The 25,428-nt window shown below is 47.8% G+C and overlaps 1 protein-coding gene across 5 annotated transcripts in view; it reads right to left on the minus strand.

The window, feature by feature from the left end:
* Nucleotides 1-25,428, minus strand: part of EMID1 (EMI domain containing 1) — a 66,605-nt gene that overhangs the window by 9,656 nt on the left and 31,521 nt on the right. For 2 of the 5 annotated variants that reach the window (XR_013833780.1, XM_079956882.1), the window contains exons 5-15: nt 24,253-24,314; nt 23,463-23,607; nt 21,148-21,201; nt 20,040-20,147; nt 15,446-15,583; nt 12,692-12,772; nt 9,660-9,703; nt 8,776-8,838; nt 7,355-7,399; nt 5,857-5,901; nt 159-243 (exon numbers count right to left, since the gene is read on the minus strand). Coding sequence is in view for 4 of the 5 variants with exons in the window: in XM_079956882.1 (XP_079813008.1) it covers nt 159-243; nt 5,857-5,901; nt 7,355-7,399; nt 8,776-8,838; nt 9,660-9,703; nt 12,692-12,772; nt 15,446-15,583; nt 20,040-20,147; nt 21,148-21,201; nt 23,463-23,607; nt 24,253-24,314 (870 nt within the window). In the remaining variant the exon portion in view is untranslated. The remainder of the gene's footprint in view (nt 1-158; nt 244-5,856; nt 5,902-7,354; nt 7,400-8,775; nt 8,839-9,659; nt 9,704-12,691; nt 12,773-15,445; nt 15,584-20,039; nt 20,148-21,147; nt 21,202-23,462; nt 23,608-24,252; nt 24,315-25,428) is intronic. The other 3 variants (XM_079956883.1, XM_079956880.1, XM_079956881.1) reach the window with 2 other exon arrangements.

Below are 25,428 nucleotides of genomic sequence, written 5' to 3' on the forward strand. Positions count from 1 at the left end.
TTTTGCAAAAGGCTGCAAGAACAGGGCAAACCGCCCTAAGTAGATCACCATACAGACCTGGGCGGGGCCTCCCCCATGGTGGCCCCCTTTTTCCTGACCCCTCCTGGCCTTGGGGGGGCCGAAGGGGGAATTTTGTCCTCCTGTCTGTCTCTACTCACCATGCAGCCCAATCATTGTTTCCAAGATTAAAACCCTCTCAGCTAAAATCTTCAAAGCCTCTCGCAGCTGGTGCAAACCCTCCCCCTGCGGACGAAAGAGAGACAGACACGGCCGTGAAGGGGGCGCACGTGCAGGGGTGTGTGTGTGTGCATGCGCACAAATACGTGCAAAAAGGAGAGGGTGGTTGGGGGTGAGCTGGGGCTTGGCATGCCTAACCCTCCCTCCTGTCCGCATTTGTTTCAGCCATTAGAAACGACAACAACACACCCACGGGGCACAAATGCAAACAGAGCCATCAAAAGTGCATCTATCAAGTATCTATCATGCATGTGCAGTCCTTTAAGGAGTTTGAGCAAACAGTATCATTCAGCTGGCGCAGCTCGCAGGGAGAGAAAGATATGATCCGAGGGAAAGTGTGTTTCGTCCTGAAACTGGGACAGCTTCACCTCGTACCCTAGACCAGCTGCCTAATTGCTGCTTTTGCCTGTGACCCTGCCCACCCCAAGCATCCCCCCCCCAAAGGTAATGTGGTTCTCAGGCTGGAAAGGTTTCTCACCCCTGCATTACACTATCAGAAATCTTCCTGAGACAGGGCGGTGTTGGCACCCAATATTCTTGAAAGACCTACATTGGCTCCCAATACGTTTCCGAGCACAATTCAAAGTGTTGGTGCTGACCTTTAAAGTCCTAAATGGCCTCGGTCCTGTATACCTGAAGGAGCGTCTCCACCCCCATCGTTCTACCCGGACACTGAGGTCCAGCACTGAGGTTCTGGCAGTTCCCTCACTGCAAGAAGCCAAGTTACAGGGAACCAGGCAGAGGGCCTTCTCGGTAGTGGCGCCCTCCCTGTGGAATGCCCTCCCACCAGATGTCAAAGATAATAACACCTACCAGACTTTTAGAAGACATCTGAAGGCAGCCCTGTTTAGGGAAGCTTTTAATGTTTGATGTATTACAGTATTGAAGCTGCCCAGAGTGGCTGGGGGGACCCAGCCAGATGGGCGGGGTATAAATAATAAATTATTATTATTATTATTATTATTATTATTATTATTATTCCCTTCCCTCACTCCAGGTGCCCGCCCTCTGCCCGCTAAGCTAGCCAGCTGCCCTCAGGCGCAGAAGAGAATGCTGTCTTGAGACCAGTGGCACTTGGGTGCCACCTTCTGCATCATTGCAGACCGGCAAATGCCTTGGGGAGACGTAACCCCCGGGAAGCAGCGCTGGTGGACTCCCAAGCAGATCCAGAAGTTCCAGCAAGCGGAGGGGCTAACCCGCTTACAAGCAGTGCTGCGCAGTGGTTAGTGTCGGACTAGGACCTGAGAGAGATCAAATCTGTGAAGCTCACCTCGGGCCAGTCCCTCCTTCTCAGCCTAACCTACCTCGCAGGGTTACTGTTGAATGAGGAGGGGGAGGACCGTGTAGCTGCTTGGAGGAGAAAGGTGGGCTTTAAATGCAAAATAGATAAAGCCACAGGAGACCTTCTGTGCTGCTTTTGCAAATGTAGAAAGCTGGGTTATAGAGAAGCAGGCTGCTGGGTCCAACCAGAAGCTCCCGCAGGAAGGAGGCCAAACCAAAGCAAAGAAAATGAACGGAAGAACCACAATGGCACAGGGCCCCAGATACGGCCGCCTGGGCTTGGTGTTGAGAAGATACGAGCTTTCCCTCCTTGCTCAGGAAGTCAGGTGTGTGGGCACAAGGAGAGCAGAAGCACATGCATGGGTGGTTAGTAGCAGGGGGCGGTCCCAAATGCAGCGACCTCGAGGGTGGCATGGAGGTGGAGAGAGAGACAGATGCAGTAACCAGATTCCCAAAACTATATCCCTGAGGCCAAATTCCCACCATCCCTTTTAAAGTGCTTTGATGCCACTCGGAACAGTCAGGGCTTCCCACAAAGCCTTTTGGGAGCTGTGGTTTGTTATGGCGGCTAAGCAGTGTTAGGCGAGACCCCCTATTCCCGCTCAGTCCTCAGAGTTCTCTGGGAAGGAGCAATGACTGTTAAACCTCTGAGAACTGCAGTTCTAGGAGGGGGAGAGGAGTCTCAGCATCCTTAACTAACTACAGCTCCCAGAATCCTTTGGGGGAAGCCGCGACTGTGTGAACGGGAATGACACTGATTTAAATGTATGGGGCCGAATGTGGCCAAACACACAGAGCGACGGGAGAACAGTCCCTCTCACTTCCACCAGGAAGGAGGGGAAACTATCCCAGGGAGAGCTAGGAAAGCAACGTCCCAAGTTGGGGCGAGTGAGACAGCTGAACCTAAAAGTATGAACATCTTTCCAGTTAAAAGCACAGGCACGGTGGAAGCTGCTTGCCGGGGAGTCAGAGCATCCGTCCATCTCACTCAACGCTGTCTGCAGAGGGGGTTCTCAAAGCGGTCAATACTGACTCCCTCCCTGGAGGTTGGTGGGTTTGTAGCAGGACTGAATGAAAACATCCTAGGCACAGAAAAGGCACTTGTGGCCTATACAGTCGTACCTTGGAAGTCAAACATAATCTGTTCCGGAAGTCCGTTCGACTTCCAAAACATTTGGAAACCAAATTGCGGCTTCTGATTGGCTGCAGGAAGCTCAGAAGCCGTGGAATACCCGTCACATATTCTGCTACCAAAAATAGTTTGCAGACAAGAACAGTCACTTCCGGGGTCGTGGCGTTCAGAATCCAAAACGTTCAAGAATTAAGCTGTTTGAAAACCAAGGTACGACTGTAGTAGGAATTAGGAGTCTCAGAAATCAAAGGCACGAGCACGTACAGAGTGCCAATGAGGAATCTTTGCATCTAATAAGATGATTCTGCAATGCAACAATACTCCGTATCCTTTTGTTTATGATTCCTAGCAATGGGGATTAATAAATGTTTGTTACAGATCGATTTTTCTTGACTTTATCTCATTCACGTTGGGTTGGGGGGTTGGTGACGACTTCCTAAGCTCACAAAAGGGGTCCATGAAGTCGGGGGGTTGGGAAGCCCGGTCTGCACTGACCAGCAGCAATTCTTTGGGGTTGTTGTTTTTAGACAGGCGGTCTTTCCCATCCACAGGTGGAGATTGAACCAGATGCTCTACCAGTGAGCTACAGCTCACTGGTACAAAGGTGTACAAAGGTGTACAAAGGTGTACAAAGGTGTACAAAGGTGGAATTTACATGTGTTGCCCCGCCTCTGGCCACGCCCTCCACTAGTATGTGGCCCCCCTAGGGCAGAAAAAGGTCCCAATTCCGTGCCTTAGAGGAACAGACGGAATGCAGGAGTTCTGGTACCAGCACACCAAGCCCCTGGGTAGAGTGAGGTGAGTGGGGTTTAGTGGGGGTGGCGGCCAGGGAAAGAGACAGGCAGGCAGAGAGCCCTCAGACAAGGATCCCCGGATATTTCCCCACATCTCTAGAATTTGAGGCGTATTCCAAGTCAGGAGTGGGGAAATTTGAGCCTTCCAGATGTTGCTAAACTACAACTCCCATCATCACCATCATCATCATCCCTGGCCATTAGCCACGTTTGCCGAGGCTGATGGGAGTTGTAGTCCAGCAACAACATCCATAGGGCCCAAGGTGCCCCCACAACTGTTCTCCGTGCTTCATTTATGGCCTTTGCTTCTGGCCTGGCTGAGCTCGCAATACAATCCCAGATCGGAGCCCGGCTACGTTCACGAGGAATGGGCAAATTCTCTCCATTTCGTGTTTCCTCAAACTGAAGTTCACTTTCCCTGCCATTCTGCAATTTAATTTTTAAGTCCACAGCAATCTGAGACTCGCTTTCACCTAACGCACAGAGTTTTGCACTCATTTTTTTCCTTACATGTGCAGAGTTTTACATGCAATTCTCCCTGACATATTTCTCAGAAGACTATTTGGCATGGCAAATTTAATAACAGTAGTAATACTAGGCTTTTTTGGTATGCTTTCCTCCACAAATATATGCATTTTTCTGGACACTTACCCCAGATATATGCAAACCAAACCAAACCAATCCCCCCCCCCAGTTCCTTAGCATTCATTTGGGCTCACTCTCCAGGAGGAAATTTTTCATTGCAACATTTGGATATGTGAAAGTTTTTCTTGGGGGGGGGGCTGCATTTTTGTTTTCATGTCTTGTTTTGAAAAATTCAAATCAAGGTAGGTTCGCCTTTAAATTGCAGAGAGTTAAGACCCTCTATTCTCCCTCACAGAGCTACAATTCCCAGAATTGTCTGGGAACAAGGGTTTATTTTAGGTGTGCTTACCTACTGCATAAGGTAGGACTAGTGAACCTTTTGGAGTCTTCCAACTCTACAACTCTGTGATTGATTAGCCACTCTGGCAACTGTAGCTTTGGGAATGGGGAATTTGGGGGTGGGGGTGGTCCTAAAAAAAACCTCTGCACCCGTAACAAACTACAGCTCACAAGATTCTTTGGGGGCAAGCCAGGACCGTGAATAGTGATATGATACTGCTTGAAATGGATGGGATGGGTGATGACCTGAGCGTTTTGATGATTGGAGCAGATGTTATTTCAAGGGGCAGCAATGAAACAGAGCACAATGCAAAAAAGCTCCTGGAGACTTTTGCAAGGGGGGAGACTGGGATTAGGGCTGCTGAATGGCTGGAAATGAAGAAGGAGAAAATATGGACCCACCCACTCTGTTCTTTCAAAAAAACTCCGATCTGCAGAAATCAGCCCACAACACTTTTCGCAGTATGGAGTCATAATCGGTTGCCAACATCTGCACACCAAGCTGCTCCTAAAAGGCAGAGCTGCAGCAGCTGGTTGAAGAGTTGGCAATCCTAGTTGGGATCGCGCCAGAGTGTTCCCGTTCTCTTGCCTATGGGAGGAGAAAGGCAGCCTCACACGTCCGGTCCTGGTTTCAGATTGCGTTGGCCAGCAGCAAGAAAGCTGTGCTTATTTCTCCCACTGTACCATGCAAAGGAATAATTCAGCATCTCCAAGATGGGAAGCTTTCTTTTTTATAAAACAAAAAAACCAAGTTTCTAGTCCTTAAGGCTGTGGAAATAGGCTTAAAAGCCCACAAAAATGTGGACACAAAAGATTTACACTGTCCATATAGATCATCACGTGTGGTTTTTCTTGGCAAAGAACTTTGATCATTTTGGTGAACAACAAAAAAAATGGTCTGTTCATGCAGAATACGCACTGAGCTCTGAGAAATAAAATGTCTGGTGAAGCAGATTTTGGTTCACGATGGCTCGTGTCACACAATAAACCTTTAGGGTAGCCTTCCTTCCCCAATGTGGCCTCCCTGCAGGTGGTTCTGGACTTCAACTCCCATCAGCCTCAGTCTCGTGTTGCTGGGGTTGATGGGAGAAAGGTTGTGCTGGCTGGGGCTGATGGGAATTGCGGTCCAAAATCAGTGGGTTCTGGTGAGGAAGCTGCTTTCAAGGCGCTGCAAGGCTCTTGGCTGTTTTGCATACCCTGGGAGGTCTCAAGATAATAGGAAAGCGCCTTCATTCCAGTACCCCTTATATCTCTTGCAGACCCCTAGAAGCCTGCCAGCTTGGCTCATGTCTGAGTAGTGGAAATGGGCTTCTGTTGATGAGGGTACAATGGGGGCAGAGAGCTGGGCATCAGGGCAGATTTTTGCAGGTTCAGCTGGTTCCCAAGACTCAGTGTCCCTTGGTTGAGCTAGCAAGTGTCTGGGGTGGGGGAAGAGGAGAGAAAAGGAGGGTCCCCACCCCCCCACCCCACCCCACCCCACCAGCTTACCCAGGTGCCTTTCTCGCCTGGTTCACCTTTGGGCCCTGGCTCACCCTGAAGCGGAAGGAGAAAAGGCATGAGAAAACAAAGGTTTGTGGGGTCTGTGGTTATTGCAAAAGAAATCTTCAAATAGGAAATTGCATCAGACCCTCTTTTGCTGTTGTTGGAACCTAGGAAGCTGCCTTACACAGGGTGTAAGGCCAGTGGTCCATCTAGCGCAGTATTGCCCACACTGACTGGCAGCAGCAATCACATGGGGACATTGCCAGACCCACCTGGAGCTGCCAGGAATTGAGCCTTCTGCATGCAAGGCAGATAGATGCTCCCGATACCGCACTTGCCCCCTTGCTGAATTGTGTAAAACAGCATATAACGCCGAAGTACCGAATTCAAGAGCCACGTACCGCAACAGCAGGGAGAATCTTACATGCAACATTTTGGAAAAGCACATGGGGAACCTAGTAAGATGGATTTATTAAGATAACTCTGGGAGCATTTGAGAATCGCAACATCTCATTGTCATGATTAGAGATGGAGAAAGGTTTCCATAAGCTGGAAGTGGTTGAAAATTAGTAACCAACCCAGCATAAAGAATTTGCAACCTCAGGCAATTTCAGTGAGAATTGGAAGGGCTCCATAGAGACTTATGAGTTCACGGAACTTGTGTTAGTGACCTATGATGTAAGGCGTATGTAATACAATAAAAAGCTTCATATGGGTGTCAGCGAAAACCAAAGCTTTTTTCTTTCCAAGGGTAAGGGTGGTGCAGGGAGAGGCAGTAGGCTTGGCCCACCCTGGGAAAGGCAGATTATGGATGCTGTCTTGGGCATGGAGACAGGCCTTTATAATAACTGTGTAATGTTAAGAATCCAGTACCTAGAGTAGGCCTCTCCCTGCCAGACTTGAAATTATATTTTGAAGCCTCCTGTATTTGCTGGATCTGGGAATGGATATAACTAAAAAATACAGAGATTTTGAAGGATATGACAATAGATTTGGCTGGCATGCATACTTGTGGTATGAAAAGGCAAGAGTACATCAAAGTTTTCGAAATCATATTAAAGTTTGGCAGAAGTATAAAGGATTTTTAGAACTGTGCTTTTTTTAATTATTGATTTTTACGCCAGACTGGAAACTGAAGAGCTGGGTATAAATGCTTTTGAATCGAGGATGGTGAACCTGCGCAGGCCTCACATGTCACTGGACTCAACTCCCATCATCCCCGACCGTTGACCTTGCTGGCTGGGTCTGATGGGAGATGGACTCCAACAACTCTCCGGAGGAACCCAGGTCCCCCAGCCCTGCTTCAAACGAATCAATGAATGAACAAGCAAATGAATGAAAGTCCCATGGAGAACGGTGACCGAGGAAGTTCTCATGTAGTGTAAGGGACATTTCTCAGAATGTGCAGAACTTCCCTGGCTGCTGGAGTTTGCCACTAGCCACCCAAATTTATTGCACCCACCCTAGCAGGGTATTCTCTCCTCCTCCACTGTGCCACACTTACGCGTTCTCCATCAAGACCTTGGCGGCCAGGATATCCTTGCGGTCCCTACAGGAGAGACGAAGGAGTAGAAAAAAGAAAACCTGAGTCACAGAATCATAGAACTGTAGAGTTGAGAGGGACCTCAAGAGTTATCTAGTCCAACCCCCTGAAAATGCAGTCCATGGCTATATGCTTCGGTTCTCCTGCCCCACCAGCCCTCCAGGGACCTGCCTAAAACCACTTTTTGCTCTTCGTCCTCTGATGATGATGATGATGATGATGATGATGATGATGATGATGATAATAATAATAATAATAATAATAATAATTTCTTTATACCCCGCCCATCAAGCTGGGTTTCCCCAGCCACTCTGGGCGGCTTCCAACAGATTAAAAACAGAATAAAACAGAATAAAACATCAAATATTTAAAACTTGCCTAAAGAAGGCTGCCTTCAGATGTCTTCTGAAAGTCATATAGTTATTTATTTCCTTGGCATCTGAGGGGAGGGCGTTCCACAAGGCAGGCGCCACCACCGAGAAGGCCCTGGTTAAAGCAAATGCAGGGAACCTCTGGCCTTCCAGAATTTGTTAAACTACAACTCCCATCAACCCCTTGGTGGGGCTGAAAGGAGTTGTAGATCAGCAACATACGGAGGGCCAAAGGTTCCCCACAGTGCTAAAGCAGGCAGGCAGAATTTGAACCCAGGTCCTCCGGGCAAGTATACGAACACGAGAGCCCACCCCCATGTCTGATCCTGACCTGGAGGGAGGTGCTTGCTTCTTTATATGGCTCTGGCTCAGGGAGAAATCCCACAGGGGTAGTTCTTCCAGCCCCACAGTGCTTTAAGGGCTCTGAGTGCCCCATTGAGTTTCCTGTTCTGGCAGATGGAGGGCTGCCATCTCCCAGCCAGCCACTGTAGATACGCTTTTGAAAGCTGCTTGATGTGCAGACGTCAGCAGGGGTAATAACAGCTCTACAGTGGTACCTCTGGATGCGAACAGGATCCATTCCGGAGCCCTGTTTGCATCCTGAAGCGAACGCAACCTGCATCCGCAGGTGTGCGGGTTGCGATTTGTCGCTTCCGCACATGCACATGACGTCATTTTGAGCGCATGCACGTGTGCGTGCGGCGAAACCCGGAAGTAACACGCTCCATTACTTCCAGGTTGCCACGGAACACAACCCGAAAATATTCACCCCGAAGCTACTTCAACCCAAGGTATGACTGTATATCTTGTGGAGAGGAATTCCTTGCTGGCGGCTGCAAGTCAAACCAGTTTGGTTTGTCGAGTTAAGGACACCGCAGTTTAAGGAGATCGACCAAGCTGGAAGCTGATTCTTAGCTGTGATTCCTGCATGTATCCAACCACACCATTCTCTGATGCTATGAAACTTGGATGTAAGCCTGAGAGGACGTAATACTGGAGGGCGGTACTCACTCTTTCTCCTCTCTCTCCAGGGGTACCAGCTGCCCCGTCGGCGCCTGGGGTTCCGGGGCTCCCCTGAAAGAAAGAACCGTCACAGCTTCAAACAACAACAACAGTAATAATAATTTTTATTTATACCCCGCCCTCCCCAGCCAAGGCCAGGCTCAGGGCGGCTAACAAGCAATAATAAAAACAAGTTGAATGAATACAACTTAAAACCAAGATTAAAATGCAACATTAAAATATTAAAATGCAGCCTCATCACAGGAGGAGAAAGGAAAAAGAAAGAGGGGGAGGGAATCAAATTGGCTCCAAGCCAAAGGCCAGAAGGAACAACTCTGTCTTACAGGCCCTGCGGAAAGAAATCAGATCCTGCAGGGCCCTGGTCTCATGAGACAGAGCATTCCACCAAGCCGGAGCCAGTGTTGAGAAGGCCCTGGCTCTGGTTGAAGCTAATCTAACTTCCTTAGGGCCCGGGACCACTAGGGTGTTGCTATTTATGGACCTTAAGGTCCTTCATGGGGCACAAATAAACAGCAACATAACACGACTTGCATAAGATGTGATCAATAATAATAATAATAATAATAATAATAATAATAATAATACAACAATGGATCTCAGTTGCAAGGGACCGTTCTTTTGAAATTCAAGAAAATATTTAATAAAAATTATTCCAAGTCGGTTGCAAGGGATCTCTCCCTACCCCAAATACGGTGGCAGCTAAGTGTTACCTACAGTTTAGTCCCAAAATACTGGGAGGTTCCAGGCCCTGGAAAAACACCACCTCCTATTCAAATCATCAGCTCAAAATGCAATTGGGCTGTTTCCACGGCAAAAGTGCTGCCCCTCCCAGAAACCCTTGCTACCTCCCGTCAGAGATTAGGGGTACTTACATCACGTCCCGGCTGACCTGGGGTTCCAGCTGGCCCTGGAGGACCTACAGGGAGAAAGAGGTTTCACACCCCTGGTCAGCAACTAATTTTTGCTGCTTTGAGAAGGGAGGAGCTGGAGGGAGGGGCAAAAGGCCACCAAACCTACTTTTCCAAAGTGTCCAACCAGCAGCACCCACAAGGCTGCAGCTGTAACTACAACCTTCCCACCCCACCCTGAGTTTTGTTGTGGCTGTCGCTTCCCACCCCTCAGGGGGCAGGATTTGGCCCTGATCTGTTGCAACTCCCACTTAATACTGTGATAGGAATTTTGAGGTCTTAGATATATGGTAATGTTCATAGCCGCACGTACATAGATCAGCACAGGAAGACCAACCTGAAGCCATTTTGATTCCTAAACTGAGGCAAATGTTTTCTCTGAAAGGTCAAAGTGGGAAACCTCCCCATTGTCTCTTTCCTCACAAATCCTGTCTTAAGGGCACATTAAGATATAAATAAGGTGTGAGCCTGTGACCTGGCCCAGGAACTAAGTATTTATCATTACAAAAGACTAGCCAGGCTACCCAGGCAATCCAATCAAGTAACCTGCCAGACAGGAGATAAACAACAACAGGAGAAAAACAACATTCAAATTTTCTGTGATGTAGGTCTGAGGGGTGGTCTTAGGTTACACCCCTTCCGTGATGTATGTATGATGTTTCTGGGGGTGGTCTTGATCTACAGGGTGGCAATTTCAAAAGCCTTGCCCACCATTTTTCTGGGTTCCTCCTCTCTCCTGCGGGTGAGGGGAGCACCCTGTTGCAACAGATCAATAAAGATCAGGCTTACTAGCTGCTTTGCTTCTCAATATTCTCTGGTTGGCCTCTGTTATTTTCTCCTACCAATGGGGAACCTATGTAAGGACTCTATATGGGCTCTTGGATACCCCATAAGGGAAAAGGGCAATTTTTGTTTACAACAATACTGTGCGACTCCCTTTCCCAGCTGGGCCTAGCAGACTCGAGCTCTAGTCTAGGCGGAGGAAAACAATTCCTACCACAGTCAGAAAACACTTCCAACAACTTTCCTGGAAGGGAAAGTGCAATAATCAAACCTGCCACCAGAGGCCAATAGAACGCCAGCTATCAAATCCTTCCTAAAGTCGCTTGACCCATCAGCGATGGATGGCAACAGGTTGCTTTGTTTCCTACCAGGACACTCACAGAAAAGGCTGAAAAAAAGCACGAGAAAGCTGTTGTGCTGGTTGGGAATGGCAGGTCTGCAAAGACCGGCTGCGGCTGGGTGGGAGTCCAAAACATTCAGGGGACAGATTGAGTCCACGCAGCTAACATGGTCTCTGGGTCGTCGGCAAGCCACAAATTTCATTTCAGCAATCAGATACTATGGGGAGAGGCACTTCAAGTGTTCAGGGTGGAATGGCCACATTTTGCGAACCTGGCTTTTGACAGGTATCTGCATGACGACACCATCTGGAATATCTCCCGTGGTTCTCCTGTCTCTCCTAGACTCCCTTTGGAGAAGGGCCGAACATGGAGGTAGGGCATCTATCCGCCTTGCAGGCAGAAGATCCCAGATTCAGTCCCTGATGGCATCTCCCCAGGTACAGCTGGGAATGCCCTCTGCCTGAAACCCTGGAGAGTTGCTGCCGGTCCGGGTGGACAATATTGAGTTACCGTATTTTTTGCTCTATAGGATGCACCTTTTCCCCTCCAAAAATTAAGGGGAAATGTGTGTGCATCCTATGGAGCGAATGCAGGCTCCTTGGCTTTAGCGATAGCAACGCAAAGCCTTCGAAGCGCAGAGGGAGCGCTCCCTCCACGCTCCGGAGGCTTCATGTTGCTTTCGCTGAAGCTTGGAGAACAAGAGGGGTCGGTGAGCACCGACCCCTCTTGCTCTCCAGGCTTCAGGGATAGCCACCTGAAGCCTTCGGAGCGCAGCGCGAGTTCCCGCTACGCTCCGCAGGGTTCAGGTTCCTTTCACTGAAGCTGGGAGAGCAAGACTCTCCTGGCTTCAGCAGAGAGGGAGAGCTGCGCAGCGCCCCTTCAGCCAAGCAGGAGGAGAAATGGAAGGGGCTCCGTTTCTCCGGCTGCTTCGCTGAAGGGGCGCTAAGCAGAGAGGGGGAGAATTTTTTCCCCCCTGTTCTCCCCCTCTAAAACAAGGTGCGTCCTATGGTTGGGTGCGTCCTATAGAGCGAAAAATACGGTAGATGGAACAAAGGTCTGCCTGTTTGTCTGCCTGAGGAAGCTTCACATTTTGCTGTTTCTGTAGGAAGGCCCAGAGCTCAGAGCATCTAAAGTCCCGGGTTCAAAAATGTTCAAACTAACTTTTATTAAAAAACCAGAATCTTTTCTATTAGGCATTACAGGTCAAGAACTGCCAAGAGAAAAGAATAAACTCTTTATGTATGCTATGACGACGGCTAGGATATTATCAGCCCAAAGATGGAAAAGCGAATAAATACCAACTAAAGAAGAATGGCTTCAAAAACTGATGGAATATGCTGAAGAGATAAAACTAACAGAAAGACTCAGAGATAAAGACAATAGAGATTTTTTAAAAGATTGGGAACCATTTAAGTTGTATCTACAGAAACAATGTAAAGAAACAGACTCACTAGCAGGGTTTGAGTTACAAGCAACAAAAATAACTACAAAAAACTAGAAAGGTGATGTTAAAATGATAAGAGATAATAACAATTAATATAGAAAATTTAGATGTGATATAATATAGCAAGCAGGGGAAGCCAATATGTTCAAAACCAGAAAATGAAGTTGAGGAAAGCCAGCAGGGAGGGGGAATTTTGGGGAATGTATTGTTTCTATTTGACGATTTGATATGTTGTAATATGACTGGAAAAAATGTAAAATCTAATAAAAACTTATTTAAAAAATTAAAAAAATTAAAAAGTCCCAGGTTCAATCCCCAAAGGAGTTTCCAGGTAGGGCTGGCAGACAATGCCACCTGAAACCCCATAGAGCTGCTGCCTGTCATTCCCCCATCCCTGAGTGAAGATACAGCGCCAAAAAGAGACTTACCCATTGGTCCCGGAAGGCCAGGAGGCCCAGCTGGCCCAGTAACCCCCATTTCAATGAAGGTGTTTGACAGAAGCGGGTCCTCTGAAATCACACAAGCAGAGAAAGACCTGGGAATGGGTGTCTCTCCTTTGGAAACCAGGCTGGTTATTCAAAGTATTGATTTCTATACCAGTTAATGCTAAAATAAGCCTCTGAACAGTTCGCACAGTTTTAAAATCCCTAAAAATATAAAACATCCAACATTATAATAGGCAGTCAAACCATCCCCCATGAAACAGCCTTGGTAAATTGGCACCCTCCAGATGTTATCTCTTAATTCTTTATTCCAATCCTTCCTTAGTACCTGTATATCAAATTGGTTAGCTAGTAACAAAGATTTATATATGTTGATGGCCATTTGTTGTTGTTATTGTGTAAGAATTAATCAACTGCTTCAATATCTCTGGGGGTTCTGAGGCCGTAAAAGCTGCTGGTCCATAGATGGTGGTTAGCAAGTGTTTTATCTGGAGATATTGCCAGTGGCGTAGCGTGGGTTGTCAGCACCCGGAGCAAGGCAAGTAATTTGTGCCCCCTAACCCATGGATTTGCGCCCCCTAACCCGTGGATTTGCGCCCCCTATCCCTAACCCCCAGATGTTGCACCCGGTGCGGCCGGCCCCCCCCTGCACCCCCCACGCTACGCCACTGGATATTGCCATTGAGCATTTGTAGGTAATCTGTATTTGACTCTTAAGACGGAATAGGTATAAAATTTATCCTCTTTGTTTATCAGCTGGTCTAATGTTAATACAGTGGGGTACCTTGGTTTATGAACTTAATCTGTTCCAGAAGTCTTTTCTTAAACCAAAGCATTCTTAAACTGAGGCATGCTTTCCCATAGCAGCGGGGGACTCAATTTACAAATGGAACACACTCAACAGGAAGCGGAACATGTTCTTATTCCAAGGCAAAGTTCACAAACCAAAACACCTACTTCCGGGTTTGCAGCGTTCTTAATCCAAGTTGTTCCTAAATTAAGCTGTTCTTAAACCAAGGTACCACTGTATACCAAAATTCATCCACTTCTTCCATACGACCATTTCTTTCCTGATTTTTAAAGACGGGTTTCCCCACAAAGTCATTTTGTCATGGGAGAAAAGGTCGAATTTATATTTTTTGGACATGTGGTGCCACATTGTTCGAACTGATGTTATTGTTTCAATAGCATCTTGAGCATTAATGTATTAAGAACCCAAGTGCTGCCCATCTTTCTAAAGGTGCTACATAGGAATATTCCAAAGTAGCCCAATTTGGACCGTTGTTTTCAGTTATGGGTCTCCAGAATTGTGTACCTGACAGTAAATATGCTTGGTGATACAATTCTAAGCCTGGGATCCTAAATCCTCCGTCTTTTATCCGTATTTCCATTTTTTGCAGAGATATTTCTTGGAACTGAAGAGCCCCAAAGGCATTTTCTAAACAAAGATTTAACTGGGGCTGATGGAAGATATAGTCCCAAACATTTGGACGGTGCCAGTTTGGCCAAGGCTGCCATAAAAGAAAACAGCAGTAGACAGATCAAGGGGAGAGTGAATGGGCAAAACCATCTTGGACCAAGAGATTTAAGCATCTTTCACTGCACAAAAACAGACCAGGAAATGAGCAGCTAATGCAGGGGACCTTTCTTTCCTCAAAGGCCAGAGGAAAAAGTGGGTGGGGCAACAAATGTAAATAATTTACATCATCATCAACCTTTATTACAGTCCAGAGACCTAACAAATCGTTACAAAGCAATACACAATTCATACATCCTACCTCCAGGTTAAACAAGCATTTTGTTCAGAATATAGGGATCATTAGTTCTTGTAACCACCGATAAAAACTTTGCCACTGCTAATGTTCTAGTGTTTGTCTGGTCTTCCAATAGGAACCTGACATAGTGAGCCTCTGATTTTCCCGGGAAAGGTACCAGCAAGGGTAATATCAGTTCAGCCCTGGCTTGCTCATATTTTGCACAGTGCAACAAAATATGTTTTATGGAATCGATGTCTTGAGCACACGAGCAAAGTCTGTCCTGGTAGGGAACTCCTCTCAACCTGCCATCCAACACTGCAGAAGGAAAGACGTTTAGTCTGGCTTTGGTGAAAAGCCTTCGATAATTTGGCACTGTCAGGTTTTTAATGTAAGATGTTAACTTAAAGACATGCCCATATTGTACTCCTACTGCCAGCGGACTACTGACTGCGTGTGATCGAGATCGCAAGTCACTGTGTGCATTATCCCATAATCTTTGCTTTAACGTCTTTAGGGCGCCTTCATAACCCAAGTAATACTGTTGGGGGTGTGTGACAGACCAATAGAGGTGGCTTTTTTAGTCATCGTTTTCTGCCATTTGCTGACAAATTCCTCATTAGTCACGTGTTGATACAAACCCTTCCCTAGATCAAACACTGAAATTCTGAGCCAGTGTTTTAGGGCAGCCCACCACACTTTAGTTGAAACCGAAATAATTTAACCTTTGTACAGTAGGCAAGCTTCTACACTGCCACAGCCCTCTTAGTCCTCCATCCAGGGAAGCAAGATCTGAGTTCAAGGAGACATTCCACTCAGCGCAAAGCACTCAGAGAGGGTGAGAAGCAGGGTTGCCAAGGGGGTGTGGCCTGAGGAGAGTTCCAAGGGCCAGGTAATGAGGCTGGGAGGGCCGTATCCGGCTCACAGGCCTAAGGTTCCCTACCCCTGTGGCCAAGACACTTCCCTTGCCTGGGAGGTTACTCACTTTGATCCGGAATGGGCGATATCTTTGGTCCCACAGGGGCTGGTGGACCTGGTGGTCCAGGGGGTCCTGGGAGGCCCTTCTCTCCGGGGAAACCTCTTGCGCCGTCCCGCCCGGGGGGACCAGGAGGCCCCGGAGGCCCTGGATGAAATGGTGGGAGGGGAAAACAAAACTAAACAAAACAGCACAATGGTGAGCAATGAGAAATGAGCCAGGAAAGGTGGGCTTCTTCCAGCACCTGTGGGCAAAAGCTCAGGGTGCCACTTTTAAAGTTCCCGTATTTTTCGCCCTATAGGACGCACTTTTCCCCCTCCAAAAATGAAGGGGAAATGTGTGTGCGTCCTATGGGACGAATGCAGGCTTTCGCTGAAGCCTGGAGAGCGAGAGGGGTCGGTGCACACCGACCCCTCTCGCTCTCCAGGCTTCGCGGACCTCTCCACAAGCAGCAGGAGCACTCCCGCTGCTTGCGGAGAGTTGCCTGCATGCTGAAGCCTGCCCTCGCTGAGCTCAGCGCGTCCAGGCTTCGCGGACCTCTCCGCAAGCAGCGGGAGCCAGCGCTGGGCTCCCACGGCTTGCAGAGAGCTGCCTGTTTGGGGACTGGGGTCGGGGAAAGCTTGGGCCTCCCCCACCCCAGTCCCGCGCCTGGGGGGAAATAATTTTTTCCCCTTTATTTCCCCCCAAAAAAACTAGGTGCGCCTTATGGGACAGTGCGTCCTATAGGGCGAAAAATACGGTATTTATCACATTTATACACTACTTTTTTCTGTCAAGGAGCTCAAGGGTGGTCACATGGTTCCCCATTCTTCCCATTTCGTCCTCACAACAACCCTGTGAGGTAGGTCAGGCTGAGAGACGGTGGGCGGTCCCAGGTCACACCACCCAGTGAGTTTCAGAGCAGAGCGGGGATTTGAACCCTGGTCTCCCACAGATCTGAGTCCGGCACTATTATGCCACACTGGCTCTCATGCTGAGCATGAGGAACAGCAGAATGTGAGCGTACAAGCAGGGATTTGCGTGGTTGTCAGAACTGTGTACGACCACGAGGGCAGCACCAAATGCAGCTTCTGGAAAACCTCAGCTTTCATTTAAAAATGGAAACGAGTTTTGCCTCTTGTGTTGCTACTCCTGAATCAGCAACTGGGCACAATTCGGCCTGCTTGATTTAACTTATCACCACATCTATCGTTATCAATTACGATGATGATAAATTATTGTGACATTTCCCATATGATGCCCTTTCTTTTGATGCCCCAATACAAAGGGTTGAAATGCGTGCATGAACCTAACTTAGTGGTATCCCTTAACTTCAATGGGCTTACTCTGATTAGGACTAGCACTGCAGCCAACTCCCAAGTAAAATCACAGACAGGTCAGCAGTAAATGATACAAACACAAATTACGTATAATGCTGCAAAGGCCTGTGGGAAATATTGAACAAAAAGAGAGAGGGCAGACAGTCTGGTTTCAATAAAGAGGAATGCCTTAACCAGGGCGCCACCACTGAGAAGACTCTGCTTCATGTGGCAAACTCCACGTTGTCGTTATGTTGTTAATGAGGATTGGGGTTGGCATGGATGTCCTCTGGGGATCCGCTGCAACCGTGGGATTCTGTAGCTGTAAGACTGGGGTCTGCAGAATAGGGCGGCTGCTAAAACTGTCAACCCAGTAACAAATACCTTCTGGCAGAAATAGAATGATCCTTGTAAAACAACAAATATAATGTTTTTTGATATCTGATGAAAACAAAGAAAGATATACAATAATCTGGAACTGTGTGTGGAAAAAATAGTAGAAATAATAATACAGTGAGTCTAATCAGAAGTCAAATGTGTTTGTTTTGTTTTGTTTTTGTTTTTGTTTTCCTTTACCCCCTCTCCCCCCCTTCTTCTTCCTCTTTGCTTTTCTTCTTTGTGCCTCCTTTCTTGGTCTTTTCCTTTTTGATTTGTTAAGAAAGAGATAAAGATATAAAAGTGTAATACGTAAACTTCAGTAAGTTAAAAGTGATGTTGCGTAATTTTTCTATTACTATTTTATATGTTGTTAAAATTGGTGAATTGTAATGAATTGATGTAGCAATTACTGCTGTTTTTTTCCTCTGTTATTGCTGAATTCTAAATAAAGTTATTAAATAAATAAATAAATAAATTGTCAACCCGATTCCTTTCGCTAAGTCAATAGGCCCTAGCCAGCTTTATGGAGAACTGTTTGCCATGTAAGCTTTACAATATGTTGCCATGGGAACTAAATAGATAGCTGGCATCTGAAAAAAGGTGACACCACTCCTGTTTCCTGATTGGAGGTGATCTTCTTGTTAAGAGGCGCAAATGGGGAACCTGTGGCCCTTCAGATGAAACTCCAATTCTCCTCAGCCCCAGCAAGCACGTCCAAAAGGTCAGCCGATGAAAGCTGGAGTTTGACAATATCTGGGGTGCCACAGACTCCCCCATCCCCATCGCTAAGGGGTTCAGAGGCAGGTTTTTGGCTCCGAGCGGCTTGCAGCTGAAGACCGGGAGCGTGCAGAGACGGGAGCGGAGGAAGCGAAGGGGGAGATCGGATTTGGCAAAGGCAACCCCTTCCCACTCACTCCCAGCTCCCCCCCCCTAAAAAAAAAATTAGCTCAGGGAGGTCCAGAACAAAGAAGTGGGATTTACAGAGGAAAGCTAGGCCTAGGAGTGGGGTGGGGGAAAGAGGGTGGTGAATGGGGTCTGTGTGGGGTTGGGCTGGCTGGTTAATGTTTTAACTCCAAACGGCCAGAAGCAACTTTCTCTGGGACGCTTTCCAAACCTAATAAACATTAAGCAGACCCACAGAGACGGCCAAGTACGACCACAGCTCCACGTGAGCTCAGATCCCCAGCCTTGTTTGCCCGGGGAGGGTGCTCCCACCCCAGCAAATCCCTCCCCCCCAAAAAAAACCACTATGAGAGACTTCAAGATATCCTACAATGACTGTGTTTTCCTCAGATTTCTGATCATGGAGGCAAACCTTCAAACCATACCCTCCCCGATTTAACATTGGAGACACGCTTCACTCTCATGTCCCCTCACCCCCGCAAAAGAGCTTTTAGAACGGGAGAGAGAAAGAGGGCACATGTACAAACATTTGTCCTGCAAAGGAGCCCATGGCACACACCACCACGTCACTGGAATGAGAGACAGTGCGGTGCAGTGGGTAGCGCATGAGAGTACAATGTGGGAGAGACCAGGGTTCAAATCCCCACTCAGCCACGTGAAGCTCACCATGGGGTGTGACCTTGGGCCAGTCACTGTCGCCTAGCCTAGCCTACTTTCAGGGTTGTTGTGAGGATTAGATGAGGAGGGGGAGAATCATGTAGGCCACCTTGAGCTCCTTGGAGGGAGAATTCAGTATATAAATGTAATAATGTATAATTGGTGGTCCGTGGATCCCGGGGTTTGTGTGCCACCATTTACATAACAAAAACTAATGTTGAGATATCAACATTTTCAAAAGTACTTAGCTAATTGGGAGTCCTGGCCTAGTCTTGCCATTTCTTTGCAAGGCAAGGCAAGCGTAAAGCAACTTGCAACAACCTCAGAAAGGTTTCTTTCATCATTCGCTAACAACTGCAAGATCTAAAGGAAGTTTAAACAGCCAGATAAATGGATGGGATGATGAGAACATCTCACAAGGATCAAGAATACGATTAAACAAATCATGGCTAATGCATAATAAGGTCTAACAATAAAATGCATGAACCTAATCTAGAGGATGCACCCCCCAGAACTAACCCAAGCAATACCCCTTAAACCCTCCAGGTGTTTTGGACTGTCAGGTGTGGGGAACCTTTGGCCTTCCAGATGTTGCTGAGATGTTGTTGACCTACATCTCCCATCAACCCCAGAAAGCATGGCCAATGGCCAGAGGTGATGATGTATAGTTCAGCAACATCTGGAGGGCTAAAGGTTCCCCACACCTGAACTGGGTCTGATGGGATTTGTAGTCCGAAACATCAAACTATATATCAAAATGATTCATTTCGAGCAGCAGAAAAAGATCCCGGAGACTTGGGAGGGGGGTCTCCCCCAAGGCTGCTAGCTACCGTATTTTTCGCTCTATAAGACACACCCGACCATAAGACGCACCTACTTTTAGAGGGGGAGAACAAGAAAAAAAAAAAATTCTCTCCCTCTCTGCACAAAGGCCCCTTCAGAGAAGCGGCAGGAGAAGCTGAACCCCTTCCATTTCTCCTCCCGCTTTGCTGAAGGGGTGCTGCGCAGAGAGGGAAAGCTGCACAGCGCCTCTCCAGCGAAGCGAAGCCAGGAGAGCAAGAGGGATCGGTGCGCACTGACCCCTCTTGCTTTCCTGGCTTCAGGGATAGCCGCCCGAAGCCTCCGAAGCGCAGCGGGAGCTGCCGCTGCACTCCGAAAGCTTCGCGTTGCTTTCGCTGAAGCCATGGAGCCAGCATTCGCTCTATAAGACGCACACACATTTCCCCTTTTTAGGAGGGGAAAAGTACATCTTATAGAGCGAAAAATAGGGTAAGTTGTTTTTAGCTGGAAATGCAGAGGATTGAACCTGGAGCTGCCTCCATGCAAGGAGAAGGCAGAGTTGCACCTGCAGAGCAGCAGGGGCTTACCTTGTGGTCCAGCAGGGCCTTTGACGCCAGGTACGCCTGACGGGCCGCGTATGCCAATGTCTCCTTTGGGACCCACAGGGCCTGGGGGTCCCTGCGAGGCCAGCCTCCCTGAAACAAAAGGTTTGGAAAGGGAAGGCAATAACAGTCGAGGAAGATGCGCATTCCCAAGATCACAACATACACTGAAAGCACACAGCTTCCTCCAAAGAAGCTTGGGAACTGTAGTTTGTTAAGGGTGCTGGGAATTGTAGCTCTGTGGTGGGGAGAAACTACAGTTCCCAGAATTCTCTTGCTGGGAAGTTGTGTGCTTCAGATATATGGAGCAGCCATAGCTAAAAATGGATGTGTTGAGACTGAGATTCACGGCGAATGGTGTGTTGCAGCAAGAATTTCAGTCCTTGAGAAAGCGAAAGTAAATTTGTGAAGATCAGACGACATTTGTAGGTTTGTAAGAAGTTTTGTGAGGAGTATTATTGGAAGTATTGCAAAAATGGAGAAGGGGAAGGATGATTTAAGAGATGTAAAGGCAATACAAAGTTAAGAAATGCATAAGAAGTGGTTAAAATGGTGGATCATCAGAGGTGCTGATGGAAGTCTAAAAAGATTGTATAAGTGATACATTTTGTGGTACATTTTATAATTTATATGTTAAAATCAATAAAAATTATTTAAAAACAAAAAAGAGAAAGCGAAAGTAAAGGGAAATGCTTGAAGATGTCGGATTACAGCAGGAAAAGAAAATATGAATGTAAAATGAACATTTCACACAGAAATTCACAGTCTCCTTTTACCAATCATCATCCAAGACCCTTCTTCACGTGGCCCCTCCTCAAAATGAAAATGCGCCTTTTCCAGAAGTGGTTCCCCAACTTTTGCAACACTCTCCCCAGGGAGACTCACCTGACATTATCATTACATATCTTTTGGTCCCAGGCAAAACATTCTTTTTTTAGCCATCTATGGCCTTTCTGCATAGGTGGGATGTTTTGATGTAGTTTGCTTTTTAAAAAACAGAAGTGTCTTTCATAATTTATTTTTAATGCTGCTTTTGATGTATATGTATGTTTTCTTTTTCCCTTAAAATATTGTAAGCCGCTTGAGTACATACCATCACGTCCAGGTATGGTGGTCCTCAGCCTCTCTCTGGGGCCTGGAGAACCTGCTGAATACAGAGGGGGCAAGACGTTACCTGAAGCTCCTACAAGCAAGGCTTAAGAGTGCAACACATGTACACCCAACACAGTGTCCCTGGTCTTCCCTCTTTCAGGATCTTTGGAATGCTGCTGTTGAAAGTGCAGCAGCAGAGATCATTCAGTTTGTAAGGGTTAATTCTGCTCGTGTTAAAGTCAAGTGGCCAAGAGCGGGACAGGTGGAGGTGTTGCTTAGCAACTAGGCAAAGTGACATGATCTTTACTGAGGCAGCATGTGCTCCGATTGGCCGTGTAGTTCTGAGGAAGTTTTCCTCTGTATGTTTGGTCAAATCTCTTTCTGTTATGTACAAGGCCTGACGTAAGTAAGAAGAAACCTCCCTGTTCCTTTCTCCTCAGATCATACACTGCTCTCTGCTCAGTAAATTGTTATCAGGATTGCTTTTCTCTCATTCTCCATCTGTGGTATTTAAGTGACCCTGCTACCAGCTGCAAGGAGACACAAGGACTTTAAACCCTAGGGAAAGTGCTCTTGTGCTTGGGTTTACTTGCACTGGCGTGCTTTCGAGCTGCTAGGTTGGCAGGAGCTGGGACAGAGCAACGGGAGCTCACCCCGTCGTGGGGATTCAAACCACCAACCTTCCAACTGGCAAGCCCAAGAGGCTCAGTGGTTTAGACCACAGCGCCACCTGTGTCCCCTAAGAAGAGTTCTGCTGAATCAGGCCAATGACCCATCTCTGAGGCACCGAAAACCCTGCATAAGTCAATGTGGGACATTCTCTGCAAAGCAGAAATGCAACAGAGGAACAACAGCAGTTGCTCACGGCGCATCATGTTCAGGGTTCAGCACACCTTTCCTGTTGGGTGTAATGAATGACAAAGCGACGAGGGAAGCCCTTGCACGTCCCTGCCAGGAAAGAACATCTCGCCACCCTTTCTGCCCATTGTCCTTTTGCAACTTGTGCAAAGAGGGGAGAGAAATATTCCATCATTAATTATTCCCGTCTTCTCCTCCCCTCTCTTCGCCCAAACCAGAAACACATGTTCTGTCAGAGCGAGGGAAGGACCACTAAACCTTTCCAGCTGCACAGAGCTCCAGCCAAAGCCAGAAAGCTTTGCCAGGCCCCGGGACAGTCCCCGTCAGCCAGCTGCTTTCAATTTTGGCCCCCTCGCCTGGTGTGCTTCTCACCAGCCCCAATGCAATGCTGGCAGCGGACTTGGGAGGAAGGAGATGGCGGGTGGTAGGAGGAGAGGGAAGAGAAGAGGCTGGAGCTGATAATCAGAAGCAAAACTCCGTTGTCCCTGCTTCAATCCTGGAGAAGGCAGGGCCAGTCTTAGGATGCTGCTGCCCAGTTTGTGAAAACTTCAGCCAGTCTTGCTAGGTAATCTCCTAGGTAATCCCACTGGACTAGGTGACTCTTTGAGTCCCAACCATACAATTCTGCGTGGAGCCAACTAATTCTAGTTTTGCACCTGATCAGGGCAACCACTGAGATTGAGCTGGAGGAGCATCACAGATTGGCTGGACACAGAGGATGGGTGGTCAGAGGGAGAAGAAGGAGCAGAATGGGAAGAGGATCTGCCAGAAGCTAAAAAGGTTACAGGGTTTAGTGAGCTGGGGGAGTCTAGGGCAGAGAGAAGTCCAGAATCAGAGGCAGATGTTGAAGCAGGAGGGGAGGGGAGCCAAGAGGCAGAGACAAGTCAGGCTGGTGTCTCCCCCTCCTGCTGTGACAATCCCCACTCCCCCTGGTCTCCCAGAACCAGAAGAGGTATGTTCAGAGAGGAGCAGAGACAAGTACATCGGCGTAGTCTCAGATTGCTTGGGAAGGACCTGGGGATGGAGGAGATTTAGGCATCTGTGGGAAGGCCGGGACCTTCAGCCTCCACAACTGCCTACCCAGAAGAGTTGCTGTGCTGATTAGGCTTCACTCCCTGGAGCAGGTCTTGTTTCGTCTAATGAAGAGTTTACTCCGTGTGATTTAGTGCTGGCTCGTTCCCTGGCAGGGAGGGCTAGGCAGGGCCACCCCCTGGACTGCTTGTATGTAAGAAGGCAGGCAGGTGAGAGCTGGCTGAGGCCAGACTGAGGTTCATGGGGCATTGCCCCATCAGCCCTAATGAGGAAGCTCCCACTCCCTGCCAGAGTCTAAAGGCATGAAGGAGCTAACCAGGCAAGGAATTCACAGGCAGGGCCACCACTGAAAAGGCCTCGTCTCCTGTGCCCACCCTACCACACCCCAGATGACCACCGAAGATCCACTGCCTCCCTCCTGCTTACCTTTTGCGCTTTCATCCCCAGGGCTCCCCTGAGCAGCCATAGAGCCCCACAGGGCCACGGAATCAGGAGAGTCACCTCCCTTAGGCGGAAGTCGTCTGCCGGGCACCAGAGAGTCCACAGATTCAGCCGCAGAGAGGGTCGCTACCTGAAGACAAGGGGAACATCTCCAGCAAAGGAGGCAAAAGGTCTTCACCCCTGACACATGCACAGGCAGGGAGGCGCAGCTCCAGAAGTAGCGTGGTTGGGGTTGAGTATGTGAGGGTTGTGTTTTCAGATCAGTATGCTAGCTATATTGACTACCATATGTGATTAGGGAGGCAAGAAGGCATCCTTTTCATTCTACTCTGTGTCCTCCGCATGCAGAGCTGTTTCCCTTCTGATGCTGTTGGTCTTTGATGAAATTGCATATCTTTTTTTTTTTTAACATTTACATGCCACTTGATTGAACTAAGACCTCTAAGCAGTTTACAAGAAATATTAAAATCATCAATTAAAAAACAGTTAAGAACAAGGAAAAGCATCTGAAAAAAATAATTAACGGCGAGCAACATTAACATTCATGTTTCTGGAGAGGCTTGCCTAAATGAAAACAAAATAAGCAGGCACCGGGAGGAAAAAATACAATGAAGGCGCCTGTCTGATATCAATAGGCAGGGAGTTCTAAACCTGCCACACTGAAATAATGATTTCTGACAAGGCTGGAGAGATGGATAAAGCAGCCCAGCTGAGACCCCCCCCCAACCCCACTGCCCCTTCAAGAGTATATAAAGTTATATTGAAAGAGACTGACCTTTGCTTCTAAGAAGTTGACCCTCTCCAGCAGCTCTGAGAGTTTGCTGCAGTTTAAACAACCTGGGGAATCAGGTGAGACAGGGAGAAGTTAAAATGGGCAGCCAACATTTATTTATTTATTGGCCTGGAGGCCACATTCACCCTTGGTTAATTCTCTAAGGACCACATGCCATCAGTGGGTGTGGCCACCCCACTCTCACACACCCCTGCATCTCCAGGTAAGATCGGCAAGCATCTTCTCTCTGAAACCCTGGAAAGCCACTGCCAGTCAGTGCAGGCAATGCTAAGCTAGATGGACCAATGGTCTGACTGGGTAAAAGGCTTTTTACTGGGTAAAAAGCTCCTGCAGCCAATCGGAAGCCACGGAAGTCGTGTCGGAAGTTCAGGTTCCAAAGAACGTTCACAAACCGGAACGCTCACTTCTGGGTTTGTGGCGTTCAGGAGCCAAAACGTTCGAGTCGCAGGGCATTCGACTTCCGGTATACGGCTGTATTAATGCTTTCCCAGCTGGATAAATGGGTCTTTGTGCAGAGTGTCTATTTTGTATTGTTTAAGTTTTGTCTCAGATATAGAGGCTGTTCTTTTGTGCTTTCCACTGTTTCCCACTGTTTTTTTCACACGTTGCCTTGAGGCCATTGTGTGGAAGATGATTATTAACAATTATTGATGATGATGATATCTGAGTGGGCACCAGGTTGGGGAAGGCAAATTCACACTACTGCGAAAGCAGTGCCAGAGGGACAACCAGGAATTTCTCAGCCTGCAAAGGGCTGCCAGCGCTCTGCCAAGCCAGCTCAGCCAATTCCCACACAGAGCAGATTAGAGCCTTGCATTGTAGAACCAATTCTATTAGCTCCCTGGTGAGGTGCTGCAGCCATGACAAATATCCCTGCTGTCCTTATTGGAGGGGAGTGGAAAGAGAAGGATTTTTCACTCATCGCTGAGATCCAACTAATGGGAATCAGAACTGAGCGCATACACAGAGAGACACAGAGGGTACTTTGAAATGTGACTTTGGAACAGACAAGCAAATAAGAGTTGAAAGCCATGAAAGAGATCTCAAACGCTCTATACCCGTGCCAGCGTAGTGGTTAGAGTGTTGGACTAGGAGCTGGGAGGTAAAGGTAAAGGTAAAGGTAAAGGGATCGTTAGGTCCAGTTGCGGACAACTCTGG

Source organism: Podarcis cretensis (assembly GCF_951804945.1).
Source record: "Podarcis cretensis genome assembly, chromosome: 16".
NCBI lineage: Eukaryota > Metazoa > Chordata > Lepidosauria > Squamata > Lacertidae > Podarcis > Podarcis cretensis.